The sequence below is a fragment of the Etheostoma cragini genome, chromosome 9 (genome assembly GCF_013103735.1).
Source record: "Etheostoma cragini isolate CJK2018 chromosome 9, CSU_Ecrag_1.0, whole genome shotgun sequence".
Lineage (NCBI taxonomy): Eukaryota > Metazoa > Chordata > Actinopteri > Perciformes > Percidae > Etheostoma > Etheostoma cragini.
In genome coordinates, this window is record NC_048415.1 from 26,204,347 (window position 1) to 26,218,775 (window position 14,429).

The 14,429-nt window shown below is 44.4% G+C and overlaps 1 protein-coding gene across 4 annotated transcripts in view; it reads right to left on the reverse strand.

Annotated features, from left to right (window-relative positions):
- Window positions 1-14,056, reverse strand: part of nfic (nuclear factor I/C) — a 19,406-nt gene extending 5,350 nt beyond the window's left edge. For 2 of the 4 annotated variants that reach the window (XM_034880600.1, XM_034880601.1), the window contains exons 1-10: window positions 13,602-14,053; window positions 9,146-9,316; window positions 8,866-9,042; window positions 6,731-6,914; window positions 5,696-5,770; window positions 5,125-5,199; window positions 4,419-4,551; window positions 3,503-3,624; window positions 2,461-2,574; window positions 2,162-2,319 (exon numbers count right to left, since the gene is read on the reverse strand). In XM_034880600.1, coding sequence (XP_034736491.1) covers window positions 2,162-2,319; window positions 2,461-2,574; window positions 3,503-3,624; window positions 4,419-4,551; window positions 5,125-5,199; window positions 5,696-5,770; window positions 6,731-6,914; window positions 8,866-9,042; window positions 9,146-9,316; window positions 13,602-13,682 — 1,290 coding nt within the window. In that variant the 5' untranslated portion in view covers window positions 13,683-14,053. Of the gene's footprint in view, window positions 1-2,161; window positions 2,320-2,460; window positions 2,575-3,502; window positions 3,625-4,418; window positions 4,552-5,124; window positions 5,200-5,695; window positions 5,771-6,730; window positions 6,915-8,865; window positions 9,043-9,145; window positions 9,317-10,236; window positions 10,570-13,601 lie in introns of all 4 variants that reach the window. The other 2 variants (XM_034880604.1, XM_034880603.1) reach the window with 2 other exon arrangements.
- Between the last annotated feature and the right edge of the window lie 373 nt (window positions 14,057-14,429).

Sequence of the window (14,429 nt, forward strand, 5' to 3'; positions counted from 1 at the left end):
CTGTGATAGTCAGGTCAGCAACCCAGCAAGAGCGCACGACTGAAGCGTCACTACGAGTGGCATGGGTCTTGGGCAAGCGTAAAAAACCATTCACTGACGCCGAAGTTGTGAAGGAATGTATGAACGAGATAGCGATAGCTCTGTCTGAGGGAACCCAGTTTAAAGATGACACTACTCAAAAAATAAGCCAAATATCCCTCTCTGATTCCACTGCAGCGAGACGAACCGAAATGCTCGCCGGTGATTTATTGCGCCAAATGAAAACTGCGGTGAAAAATGCTAATTGCATTTCATTGGCTTTGGACGAATCCACTGACAACACGGATCAAGCCCAACTAATGATGTTCGTCAGATTTTTTGACCCAGAAAAGGGTGCATTTTTCGAAGATGTCTTGGGTCTCAAAACCCTTCTTGGCCATACAAGAGGCAGTGACATTTATGATGCAGTGATGCAGATGTTGCAAGACCAAGGCATAGACCTGAAGCATGTTGTTTCAATTGCTACTGATGGAGCCCCAAGTATGACTGGGAGAGAGAGGGGATTAGTCTCCCTCTTAAAGGCACATCACCCTGACCTCATAGCATACCACTGTGTCATTCATCAGATGGCTTTGTGTGCCAGCTTGGGAAAGGAGTTTTCAGAAATCATGTCAACAGTGATGAAGCTCATCAACTTTTTGAGGGCGTCCTCCGCTTTGCAGCATCGCCTGCTACGCTCATTCCTCACAGATGTGGATGCAGAATTTGATGATTTACTTCTCCACAATAATGTCAGGTGGCTTAGTAAGGGGAAGGTGTTGGAGCGTTTTTGGGCACTGCGGAAGGAGTTAGAAACATTTCTACTGAATCAGACCAGTCCCAAAGCAAAACCATATGTGGAATTTCTCCAAAACAAAAAAAAATGGAAATTGCTGCATTTTTGACAGACATCCCTTCCCACCTCAATGATTTGAATTTGAAGCTCCAGGGCCAAAATAACACAGTGTGTGACCTCATGTCAGCTATCCGCGCTTTTCAAAGGAAGCTGGAAATCTACAAAAGTGACCTAAGGAGGGAAGCCTGCTTCACTTCCCAAATCTGAAAAGCCAAGCTGCAGAGCCACAACACTACAATTATGTGGAATTCGTGGACAAGTTGATTGAAAATTTTGAAACCCGTTTTGGAGATTTCCCCCTGGGAAAACAGGTCTTGCTGTGTGTTGAAAACCCCTTCCTGGTGAAAAATGTGACCGAATTCTCAAATGAAGCCCTGAAGGTCTGCCCATGGGCTAGTGCTGCTTCTCTACAAACAGAGCTGATTGAGCTTCAAGAAAACCTTGCCCTGCAGGAATCTCTCTGCGACCCTTACACCTTCTGGACAAAGATGGCCCCTGCAGGTGTCTTGCAGAAAATGGCCCTCCAGATTCTAACTATGTCTCCTTCCACTTACTGGAGGGGGCAAACTCACCAATGAACATTTGCACCAGTGCCTACGCCTGGCTCTTACACCTTTTGTGCCAAAGTTAAAAGAACTGGTGGCACAGAAGAAGTGCAACTTTTCACACTGACTTGGACAGAACCTATTCTTTGTGCATAGTTCAAATGTTTCTTGTCATGGATTTATCATCTTTTTCGTTTGGAGTTCAAATTTTGGATACGCGACGGCCTCGGACCCTGGAAACATTGGAAACTTGGTGAGTGGACCTTTTCAGTTTGTAGTTGAGTACCCCTGATGTAGATGCACTCCCCTACAAAATCACCACAGTAGTCGAGAATGATTTATTATTTCCAAACAGACCTGTTTATGTCATCTTTTAAAAATTACTATTTCTTTTTTTCATATCGCAAAAAATATTGCAAGGGGAAAAAAAGCGCAATGTCAGATTTTTCAATATCGTGCAGACCTAATTGAGTTATTCATGTTCCACCAAAACAAGTTCCCTCCCGAGGCTATTTTGCAGAGGCATCGTCTCTGCATACGGAGTTTAGCACCGACCAAAACAATTGTGATTGGTTTAAAGAAATGCCTATAAACCAGAGCATTTCCTATGCAGCACTGTGCAGGAAGGTCTGAACATGAGAGACTACTACTACCCTATAGAAACTCCAGTCTTCAGATTGCTCTTTGTCTGAGCAGCTGTATAAAATCCAAGCTGCACCACCTTTGACCTGGTTGTACTCACCGAACTGGGGCTTTGATTGGCAGGGTCACAGGCCAATGAGACCAGATCTTTCAGGGGGTCCTGGGCCAGGTGAGGAGGGTAGCGGATTGCTCCGTGGGGGAAGTAGGACGAGGGCGGGAAATGAATAGACGAGGAGGGGTGGGGACTCCGAGACAGACCTGGACAGAAAGAGAGACGAGACACCACAGGGGGAGGAGGAAAGGCATGACAGTGAATGACATTTTGTTCTTGTGTTATCGTTATGGGATGATCAGAGTTGTATGTGTGTGTGTGTGTGTGTGTGTGTGTGTGTTACATACCACTGTGAACAGCTATGACTGGCCGATGGTGCTGAGTGAAGGAGCCCAGTCTTGGTGAGTCTTCCTGGGGAGAGGGACTGTCCAGCTCTACCTTCTTCACTGGAGGAGACAGACCTAAATCCCACATGCAGACATATTACCCCTATTATTTGTATATATTATTATTAGAGGACTCCTGCAGGGTATTTCCTGTGTAAGCGCTCTGACAGAGGACTCCCGCAGGTCCACCTATCACTGTGAACTCTGCTAACAAAGCTAAGCCTCTTGATCCAGTTTAGTTAATCAATGGAGACATGCATGTGATCTGTGGCACACAGGGCCCTAATTTATTTGACTTTTGCTAGTTTGACGGCAGAAAAAAGGCTGTTTAACTGTGCGCCAGGCGCATGGTTCAAAAGACTCGTACTTAGTGTCGTCATTAATTCATAGGGGTGTTCTGGGCGTAACATGCAACAAACCAATCAGAGGTCATCTCCCATTCCCTTTAGAAGCAGGTCACATTTGGATCTTGGCGCATTGCTATTATGATGGCGGATTTACAGCATGTTTGTGTGCTGTTGCACTTCCCTGTGTGTGTGTAACAAGAATAGTGTGCGTGTTGTGCATAAACCTAGGCACATTTTACAAATGTACTAACTAAAATATGTATGAAGAAAGAATGCGTGAGTTAACATTTGTACCTTTGTATGAAGCTGATAGACATTATCTAATAAAAACTACCACAGACACTAATATGGTCCTTCACATTGGATCTAAAGGCATAAACAGGATAAAGAACAGTGAGTCCATTGTTGTCTTTTATTCACTAAGTGCTTTACATACCAGAGTTAAGTTAAGTCCATTTTATTTGTATAGCTCTGATCACCTAACAGGGCTTTGGGAGCCCTTGTGCCCTGGGACCCTCGCAGCGTGAAGAGGGGGATAAACGGAGCTGGCAGACAATGATTCCAGTAGGAAGTATTCAGTTGTGCTCATGCTTTAATGAGAAATGATATTGTGTGGCATAGGTACTTGTGGCGCATTACTATTGTTTTTCTGTTACCTCCTTCCATGTCGTCAGTCCAGTTCCTGGAGCTGCTGGCAGGGGAGGACGGTGAGTGGTAATACTCCCCTCCTGGACTGTCTGCCTCCTCTTCCATAGAGCCAGACTTATGACGCTTACTCCTGCAGACACATACACACACTCAGACATCATGGACCATGTTTTGTGGTGCTCTGTGTGAGAGAGATGAAAGCAGAGAGCTAGAAAATAGTGTTTTTTGAGTATTTTTGTTGGGGTCAATGGCTAAATGTAAGGCCTTCAGTAAATACAGATGTTTTCATGAATAACAGCTGGCATCAATGCAGAGAGATTGTTGTCCATAAATGAAGCTTCAGAATTGTTTAACCTATTACATTTTTTTAAAGGAGTAAAACATCTCCCATAATGTTAACATGTTTTAAACACATCACATCTTTGACATGTCAGTTTGTGGCGCACACTTGATAGGAATTTGTCATTACTAAGTGAGGATGACATCAACAGGGTTGTTTTCTCAGACAGCCCCAGAGTCCATCACACAGCGGAGTCACAGGCTGATGAGGACTAACCATCACCACTAGAATATACATGTTAGGCCATATGGCCACGCCAACATTTGCATAGCACGTATTATCGTTTCTGTACGGCTGTACGATTCAGAAAATGTCAATAATGTCAATTTTCAAAAAACGATTCACAGTATGTAAATGTAGTTACTTTTCCCATGTACGTATATATGTATGTATGTACTACTGGGACCTTGGGCATCAATAATCTATCTATCTATCTATCTATCTATCATGTGATTGCAGTAGAGTTCAAGGGTCCAAACCTGGGTCCAACTAAGCTTGGTGTAAGTCATGGTAAAACCTGAGATAATTTGTGTGTGTGTGTGTGTGTGTGTGTGTGTGTGTGTGTGTGTGTGTGTGTGTATTACCCGCTGGATGAGGTGCTGGCCAGTGATCGTCTCAGGCTGACTGGCTGGTTGGCAGACTGGTTGAGGTCATAGGCCAGATGACCCTGGAGCTCACCCATGGAGAAACTGGGTCCTACTCCTGTGACGACTGGAGCTATACAAACACACAGACAAATACACACACACACACAAACACACATAGTTGATATCAGCCTCTCAATACCAAAAGTTATCTATCTTTCAGCCAATTGAATACAAAATGTCCCACAGCACATTATGCTGATCAGATAGCCTAACTAGCTAGAGCGGGCTGGCAGTAGCTCAGGCAGCAGGAAGTTGGGTTGGGTTTGGTTCCATACGAACCAAAGTAAGGTGGTGGACCGGTAGCCGGAGAGGTGCCAGTTCACCTCCTGGGCACTGGCAAGGTGCTCTTGAGCAAGGCATTGAACCCCCAACTGTTTGGGTCGCCTTTCCATGGGCAGCCCCCACACTCTGACATCTCTCATTTCGTCGACATTTAGTCCATGTATAGGGCATGTGTTTAGAGCATGTGTGTGTATAATGCAGGCCATGTGTAATGTTTGTAATAACAAAAGAGTGTAAATTGTAATTTCCTTGCGGGATAAATAAAGTATATATATATATATACACACACTATTATTATTATTAATACATGCTCAAAGTGTTGGCTGGCTAAAGGCTGAAGCTAACGGTAAATTAGACTTACTTCTTGAAACATGGACCAGCTCAGTGACACTGAAAACTCCTGAAGTCACGAAACTCTCCTGGAACTCTGGACCATCTGTAGAAACACACAGCATTTAGACACCAGGGGGGGAGGGGTGTGGGTGTGTGTGTGTGTGTGTGTGTGTGTGTGTGTGTGTGTGTGTGCGTGTGTGTGTGTGCGTGTGCGTGTGTGTGTGTGTTTGTGTGTGTGTGTGTTTGTTTGTGTGTGTGTGTGTCTCCGGTATCATACTATGCACAGTATTCATAGTTTGAAAACCTTATGTCATAATTCAACATCCCTGGACCAGCGTGTGTACTACTGCTGCTCTGTGAGCAACACCTAGTATTTACTTCATCCATCACATCAAACCAAGTTGAACACCTATTTATGTTTGAGGCAGTTGTTGTATTTTTTTGTGTTATTGACCAAACCGATTGAAAAAAGGAAACCTGGCTTATGCACGGACACCAACATAAACAACATTGTGAATGTGCACGTGCACAGAATCTGTCATAGTTCCCCAGACTGAAAAACCCTGTGTTCCTCTATAGTGGAAGATCCTGTACATTACCCATGGTGGCGGTGCGACTGTCCTCCTGATCAGAACCCACTCCTGTACGACTGGGACTGCTGCTCTGCTCTGCCTCTGGACAGACAGAGACAGAGGGAAAGACAGAGAGGGACAGAAAGAGAGAGAGAGAGAGACAGAGAGTGACAGACAGAGAGTGACAGAGAGAGATGATCTCAGCTAATGGATACTGAGAACTATAGTCACCAATGTGACTAGTTTCACTTGTACCCTGTTATGACGTCGCCTGTGTGAAACGCTAATTGTGAAGATGTGAACCAAATCAATGTGTGTCTCCAGCAATACTAGTGTGTTGTTAGTTAGCGTCCCCAATAGGCAAAACAAGACGTCTGACTAACAACCAAGCAGAAAACTCACAATAACAAATCCTGCAGACACAGTAAGTGCACACTAACTTGAGGCGAGCATCGAGTACACTGATCTCTACGGAAAAGTCTTTCAACTCCTTTCAACAGCCTAACTGTGAGCACCCAATGTGAATCCCAGATCATTCTTCCCAATCACTAATAATATGTCCTTGTGTTTGTCAACTGTGTATGTTTATATATATATATATATATATATATATATATATATATATATATTTTTTTTTTTAATATTGATTAATCAGAAGTATTTATAATGACATATTAGCATAGTCTGTCCACCAGAGGGCACTCTAAAATGTCCCTGTTGGCAACACTGATTGTTTTTTGTGTGTGTCTTTCATTGTGTGTGTGTGTGTGTGTGTGTGTGTGTGTGTGTGTGTGTGTGTGTGTGTGTGTGTGTGGAAAGAAATGCTATCCAGAAAATTATCAGGAGCAAGCTCCTAGCAGGCAGCTTGAACACATAGAGCACAGCACAGCACAGCACAGCACAGCACAGCCCACACGTCAGCGAGTCAGAGAGGAGAGAGAGAGGAAGAAAAAGAGAGAGAGTGTATGTGTGTGTCCTTTTTGTGTGTGTATGGGTGTGTGTGTTTGTGTGTGGGTCTGTCTGTGTATGTGTGTGTGTGTGTGTGTGTGTGTGTGTGTGTACCTCTCTCCTGGACGTAGTAAGCGAGGTAGAGGTCGAGCTCTTTGACGGAGACAGAGATGTGTCGTGGCTGGACACAGAGCACTGGGTTGGAGCACTGGCCTCCCTTCACCAGCCGCTCGCCGTCGGTGCTCTCCAACGGGATTCCTTTGAACAGGATGACCATCACCAGATCCAACCTCCACACCTGGGGGATAGACAAACACAACCATTACTGACAGAAAGCAGCATCAATCTACCAATAAACCACGTGGACTCATGTGTCACCCCACTGCTTCGTCCACACATATCAATGCTTTGAGGACATTGTAGTGGCACATCCTGCCGGATATAAAAGCTTCGGACTCATGTAGACTTCAACATGCACATGTTATCCAATGAGGACGAGACTCGCAGCGAGTGTAAAACAGTTTGTTGTACGGAGAGGATAAAAAATAAATACTAACAAAAAAGTATCCATAGTGTATGCAATGCTGGATTATCAAAACTGACCCAATGCTGAAATTGACTTTCTCTGTTGAATCTTAACTTGCCCTAGTCTGGACCAACGGTAGTCCATTTCCAGGACAACCCTCTCCCTCCTTTCTGTGTGTTGCTGTTCTCAAACTGTGTTCGCTTCGAGAAACGACAGCAACGTTCGAGCCAGCAAGCTACACAATGAAAATATCACGAAGTCAATTAATCCCGCGATAAAAACAAATGAGCTTGGTAGACTGGGAAGGGAAGTAATGCTTCTCTGAGGATAACTAAATGACTCACCTGTACATACATATACACACACACACACACACACACACACACACACACACACACACACACACACACACACACACACACAGTGGCTTGCATGGTAAAGTTGATTAAAAAGGAGGAATAAAAAACATCTTCTGCAAATTGACAGTTATAGATAGTTAAGTGATAGTTATAGATAGTTAATGCCTTAATTCAAATATCCAACCTTTTATGGAAACCAATTTTCTTTGTGAATAAATAATGTATTGTAAATAAACAAATGTTCTTCCTTAGTATACAGGGGGCATAAGTACACACACCCCTATGTTAAATCCCAGTAGAGACAGGCAGGTTTTTATTTTTTAAGGCCAGTTATTTTGTGCATCCAGGATACTATGCATCCTGATAAAGTTCCCTTGGTCTTTGTAATTAAAATACCCCCCCACACACACACACACACACACACACACATTATCACATACCCTTCACCATACCTAGAGATTGGCATGGTGTTATTTCAGTTAGCGTAATAGCTTGTTTGGTTTGCAGTGTAAGATGATCTTCTGGAAAGTACCCCATGCCTATCTCTATGTGGTGTCCTGTTGTGTTCTTTAAAACGTAACTTTTGCCAAAATGCAAACTAGGGTCTTTTTATGAATGTACCCGAGTCAAACTTTCATTTAAAAGCATAATTATGACGGAAACGCCACTTTTATGTTTTGTCGTATTATCATTTTTCAGTCAAATGGCCTTCTGAATGGGAGAGCCAGGGGGACCACTATCAAAATCACCATTTTTAAAACGCAAAGAACGCTCGACACAACATGAAACTTTGCTCCAGGTATCACCAGGGGCTGTACACAGGATCTCAGCATTGAGAACATTGTTTGTGTACACAGAGTTTACTAAAAGAAGGTATCTAATAGCTCACATTAGCAGTTGGTGCTACCGGTCGCTGCCATATCGCCAGTCAAAAAGAGTTTTTGTACACAAGCAATGTTCTGAATGAGTTCATGTAAAGAGCCCCTGGTGATACTTGGAGCAAAGTTTCATGTTGTGTCGGGCCTTCTTAGTGTTAAAAAAGCCATTTGACCGGAAATACTTTCAAATAAACGTACAAGTGGCGCTTCTGTCCTAATTATGCTTTCAAACTAAAGTCTGACTCGGGTACATTCACAAAAAGACCCTAAGTTTCACAGTTTCTGTTTTCCGTCACATGGTTCATACATGTGGACGTTTCTGATTGCTCTTGAAGGCAACTTCCATTAACTCCCGGGCAGTTTGGTGCTTTCTCGTCGCAGTGATAGAGGCTGTGATGTTTCCCGTTTCCTGTACGGGACTCTTACACCGCCTCAAAACACACCCACAAGTCTGATCCACATGCACATGACTGGCCATAAATTTACCTTGTCAGCTTGTCGGAGACAGTCTATGCGTCTCATTTTGCCTTTCTGGTCTGGGTTTGACAGGACACAGCATGCAGCTTTCTTCCCAGTGATGGACAGGACAAAGTCTTCTCTGCATTCAGGTCTGATGTCCTTTCTGAGCTTGGCCAGAAGGCGGCTGGCCCACTTCTGCTTCACCTGGGAACAGAACGATAACTCAAAGGGTTAGACCATAATGTATGTGTCTTCAGCTTCTTTCATTAGCTCTACTATCTACTCAACTATCAATCAATCATCCCACCTCTGCCTTCTCCCCCAACAGCTCGTCTTTGACGGCTCTCTCTTCTTCTTTGGTCATCCTTTTCTCATGTTTTTTGAAGTACTTCCTCTTCCTGGCCTGGAGGTTAAACCATGTGTAGGCAAAGGCACGGACCTGCGGCAGCAGAGCCTCAATGAACGGATGGAACTCATCCTACAGGACAGACGGACACACAGAAGGATAGACAGAAAGATGGATGTAAGGACACAATTACAACCAAACCAACATCATCCTCTCCTCTGACATGTACAGTATACCTGACACATCAGTGGACATACTCTCAAGTGGTAACATGTTCATGGCTGTGGCTCTGGAGGCCATGAGGCCCGCTGGCCTGGCTCCTCCTGGACTCATACCCAAGTGCCCTTAACCTCTGACTCTGTGTGTATCTGTGTGTGTGTGTGTGTGTGTGTGTGTGTGTGTGTTTGTATCCGTGCGAGAGTGTGTGTGCGTGTGTGTGTGTATGTGTGTGTGCACACTGTTGAGGATTCAATAGCATCTTCCTAAGTCCCTCCCCACTTTTATGGATCGGCACACAGCAGATTTGAGATCGTAAAGCCAGTTAAGCAAAAAAAAAAGACTGCATTTGTGGAGGGGGAGGGGGGGGTCCTTATAATTTCTTAGCCAGATTAGGACATTTCTAAATCCAAAATCTGGGTCCAACTAAGCTTGCCATGGTAAAACCTGAGATTACACATGTAATACAGCGATTGTTAAATGTAGTACTGGGATTAGTTTGAGATTAAAAGAGGGTTTTGATCTGATGGTAAAGGTTAATAATGTGTGCATGAATAATGATACAACTAGTTGCACCGTGGGAGGACTCTGCAGCTTTTAGAGGCTTCTGTCAGTCCCCAGAGAGACCATGCATGTGAGCACACAGAGCTGTAAAGTGTAGGCACACAGGCTGGCTAATAGAGTGTCAGCAGCTGATAAGCAGCACAGGCCTGAACTGCCTGCTTCTACACAGCCATAGCAGCTGCAGCTTGGGAGGGTTAACAGAGTTTTCAGCATTATGAAATGATAGTTTGTCTCCTCCACACCAGTTCTGATCAGGCACAGAGCCATGTTACCTGAGACAGAGAGAGAGGAGAAAGCATCATGCTGATGAGAAGCAGCTGAATCAGCCCACAAACATCCCGAGGCTCGCCGTTTGCTCCAGCACATTTCTACTCGCTGGGTCCCGCTAAGTCAGTGGAGCAGCTCCGGGTTAGGAGAGAGAAACGCTGCATTTCCTGGGCTACTGCTGCTGCCGCTGCTGCTGTTTCACAGGATCCACGGATCAGACAGATCTGCTCGCCTCGGATGACTCCGCCGCGCTAAACTCCACAAATGATGACACGCCAGAAAAGTTGAGGCTCCGGAAAATAAGCTCCGCAGGGAGAAACGCCAGCGAAAGTGCATCACTATGGCCCGGGGTGTAGCGGAGCGTCATGTCGAGAGGGAAGGAGATGAGGGGGCGAACAGTAAAAGAAAGAGAAGTGAAATGACGTTATGAGTCCAGCCCATCCCAAAGCCCGGGCTTAAAGCCGCAGCAGCCCTGCTGCACCAGGCCGGGCGGCCCGACACCAACACCGGAGCTCCAGGTCAGCTCGGGACCCGAGTACACACACACAAACTCACACACACACCCACACACACACACACACACGCACACACACACTCTCTCTCTCTCTGTCTCTCTCTCTCTCTCACACACACACACACACTCTCTCTCTCTTACACACACACTCTATCTCACACACACAAACACATTCTCTCTCTCTCTGTGTCTCTCTCTCACACACACACACTCTCTCTCACACACACACTCTATCTCACACACAAACACACACACATTGACTTTCTCACACAAACTCACAGAATCACACACCCTCTCTCTCTCTCTCTCACACACACACACACACTCTCTCTCTCACACACTCTCTTTCTCACACACACATTCACACACACACTATCTCTCGCACACACTCACACAAACAAACACTCTTTCACACACACACACTCTCTCTCACACACGTACATGTACACACAAACACAAAGTATAGCAACTCAGTTAGCTGATCACATCTGCAGTTGTGACTCAGAACGTCTTCATTAGTTCATTAATTTTTATTTATTATAAGTGTTTTCTTCTGAACACATCCCAAAATCAAAGCAACGTGTCATTTTCACCTTTACACACCCCCACGTATTGTGCTTATGTATTGTAGTAGCTACACAACGCGTTTGAGGTACTTATGTAGCCTACTTAACTGGAGTATTTCCAGTCATTTCTCCTATGATCAGAGAGATTAAAACTTTTACAGAATCTACAGTATTTGGGCAGACATAGTAACTAGTCAACAAATCAAGAGTATACTTGACATGTACAATATGATTGTTTATTCAATATGATGCACTGTATGTAAAGTATTTCAAATGAGCTCCTTCTTACCAACTGAAACATCCAAATGCCCCTGTTCATTTCATACATCAGTAATAATAAGTTCATAATAACAGTATAGTGTTACACTCTGAATATAATAATACAGAAACTTATTTTGGTATTTTCATACTTTTTGTCTTGTACCGGGAGTATTTTACTGAAGTCCCAGAGCTACTTCTTCCACTCTCTGCCATAACTGATCTTTTGTTTTGAGATTCAGCACCATTAGGATAGAATGCAATCCTGTATATGGTTATAGATATGAAGACCAATATATAGACATATATATATTTAGGGGATGTGAGTGTGACGTGTGCCAAACCATCAATAAATAAATATATGCAGTTTGAAGGAATGCAGCTGACTAATACCAATACATACTTAATTGATAATGTGTATAATCTTGTGACCAGTATGTATTATTGTAGTTTCTTCATGTACATTTCAATCTGACAATTACAATATTGTTATTAATATAGTACCATTGCACCAAACTGCCTTCCACTATATTTATATTTAAAGGTTAAATCTCAGACTGACTATACTGATATTGCACTATTCATTCCCTCTCTTCAATTGTTTCTTGTAAATGTGTAAATTCTATTGTATTGTTACACTGTATACTTAAAAGTATTTTTTACATTTCTTACTGTCCTTTCTGTTTTTAATCTTTATGCTAAGTGAGTGTTGTAGGCTACTTTGAGAGCAAAGATTAACCTAAGTCAAATTCCTGAGGGTGTGTGGGTGTGTACGTGAATCTCACACAGGCCTGCAGTGTTACAATGACACATATTTCATCTTTAAACTGCGACACACCGTTTCCCTTTAAAGGCTATAAAGTGTTATTGACATTTAAGGCTGTCGCTAAATTGCTAAAATCATTCACTAATATATAGCAAACAGTCACATCAAGACCTCAGCAGTCTGTTTATTAGGCTATTCTCTAATGTATGTGTGTCCTGTCTAATGGAGCTCGTGGAGTGGTGGCCCTACAGCGGCACAGAGCGGAATCTGCCGCGCGGATGTTGGTTCTTCTCGGCTCTCTGTCTCACTATGTGCCGGGACCGGAGGCCTTCTGTTGGCCTGTCATTCTAACTCAGCCCGCTGGCTCGAACTGCGGCCATTTTCTGCTGACTAACACACACGCGCGCGTGTGCACGAACGAACACACACAAACACACGAGAAGAAGGCTCGAGATGAACTTCAACTTCGCCTTCCTCCGTCCCGTGGCCTGCACGCTCTTCTGCAAAATCCCCAAAACTCAACAACTTTTACCCGCGACTGCGCACACACGCACACACACACAAATATGTTGTCCGGTAACTAATGTGCCGCCAGGGGTCGGAAACTCCAAACTTCACGCATAACTGTAGCTATTACTTTAACATCGACTTAATATCCGACAAACCAGTCTCCTCCTGTGCGACATACAGTCTTCTCCTGTTTGACGGTCTTTTGGTAAATTCGGCGAACATAAATAAACAAAACTGGCTTTATGTCCGCAAAATATGAAGTTGTTTAACCGATTTTGAGTGCTGGTAGCCGCCCCGCACATCAACGTGTCTGACCGACTCCAAAGTTGAGATTGTGTAAAAGTGAGGGGTGTTTCTCTTGTCGTGTGTGAGCCGAATGTAAGCGTGGATCCTGACAGGTCAGCCGTATTTTCCAGCTGTGTTGTGCCAGCTTTACATTGAGCGGCGTGCAAGGGATGCTATACTTGGCAGCTTTTTGAATGGACTTCAGCGTAAGATTCTCTCTACAGACAATTGCGTCGCTTTCGGACAGTAATGTCCGGACGCTGCTATTAACTGAGCACGGAGATAAAACAGAGCCATGGGCTCGCTGGCATCGAGAGCAATGTCTGCTCCACATTCAGCTGCGTAGCTCACGGTAACGGTAACGTTACTCACTCAGGTCCTCGCATTGCGTCTTTTTGGAAAACACGAAGCAGCACACCGATACGAAGGACACTAGACTACTACATTACTGTACCGGAACAGGTTTCCTACCATTTCGAAGCGGAGCCGCCACCGGGGGAAATTAAAGCTGATGTCAACGCCTGCCCATCTCACGCCGTCGGTCGTTATCATTCCATATTCATTTATATTATCATGCGCGTGCCAGATGGAGTAAATCCGCGGTGCTCGAGACCAAAAACGTCCCGCGTCAAGCTTCGGGCTCCACGGCAGTAACCCCCCCGTCCGGTAGGCTGCGGCAGAATGGAATATAGTGCTACATTCACCTTTCCATCCCCCGGCCTCCTCTCACTGCCCCCTCCCGTTACTCTCCCTCTAGGCTAGGCTACCGTTACTGTAACACTTGTTTTATGGCTAATAGATGGACAGAAATCTGCAGTTACAGTCTGTTGATTTAATGTGACACAACGTCCCACTTGCTTCAACTCTGACCTAGAATTCCCAAATTTACTTCCTGCCGAATGAGAAGCCCCGTTACTGCCGTTCTCTTCCTCTGTAATCAGGAAATCCCTTCATTAAAGGGTCCCTCTCGCTCGAATACCGCACGTGACATGCAGGCACTTTCCCTGCGCATTTGTGTTATTGCAATAATTGAAGTTTCCACATCCATCCACACGGATGAGAAACAGAGAAAAGTAGAATATCCCCCCCTAGACAATGGGAGTTTGTAATGTTGGCAGGAACAACAGCAGAGATGTTGTCAACATGGACTGGATGTGAAAAATGATTTAGCCTAGCCTACTACTGCCCACACATCACTGTATCAGTCCTTTGATTGGAGTTTTTTGTCACTGCCCAATGTGAGGCGAGTGCATATTTGAGTCGCGCATGCTCAGATTTTAACAGTTTAAGACATAACTG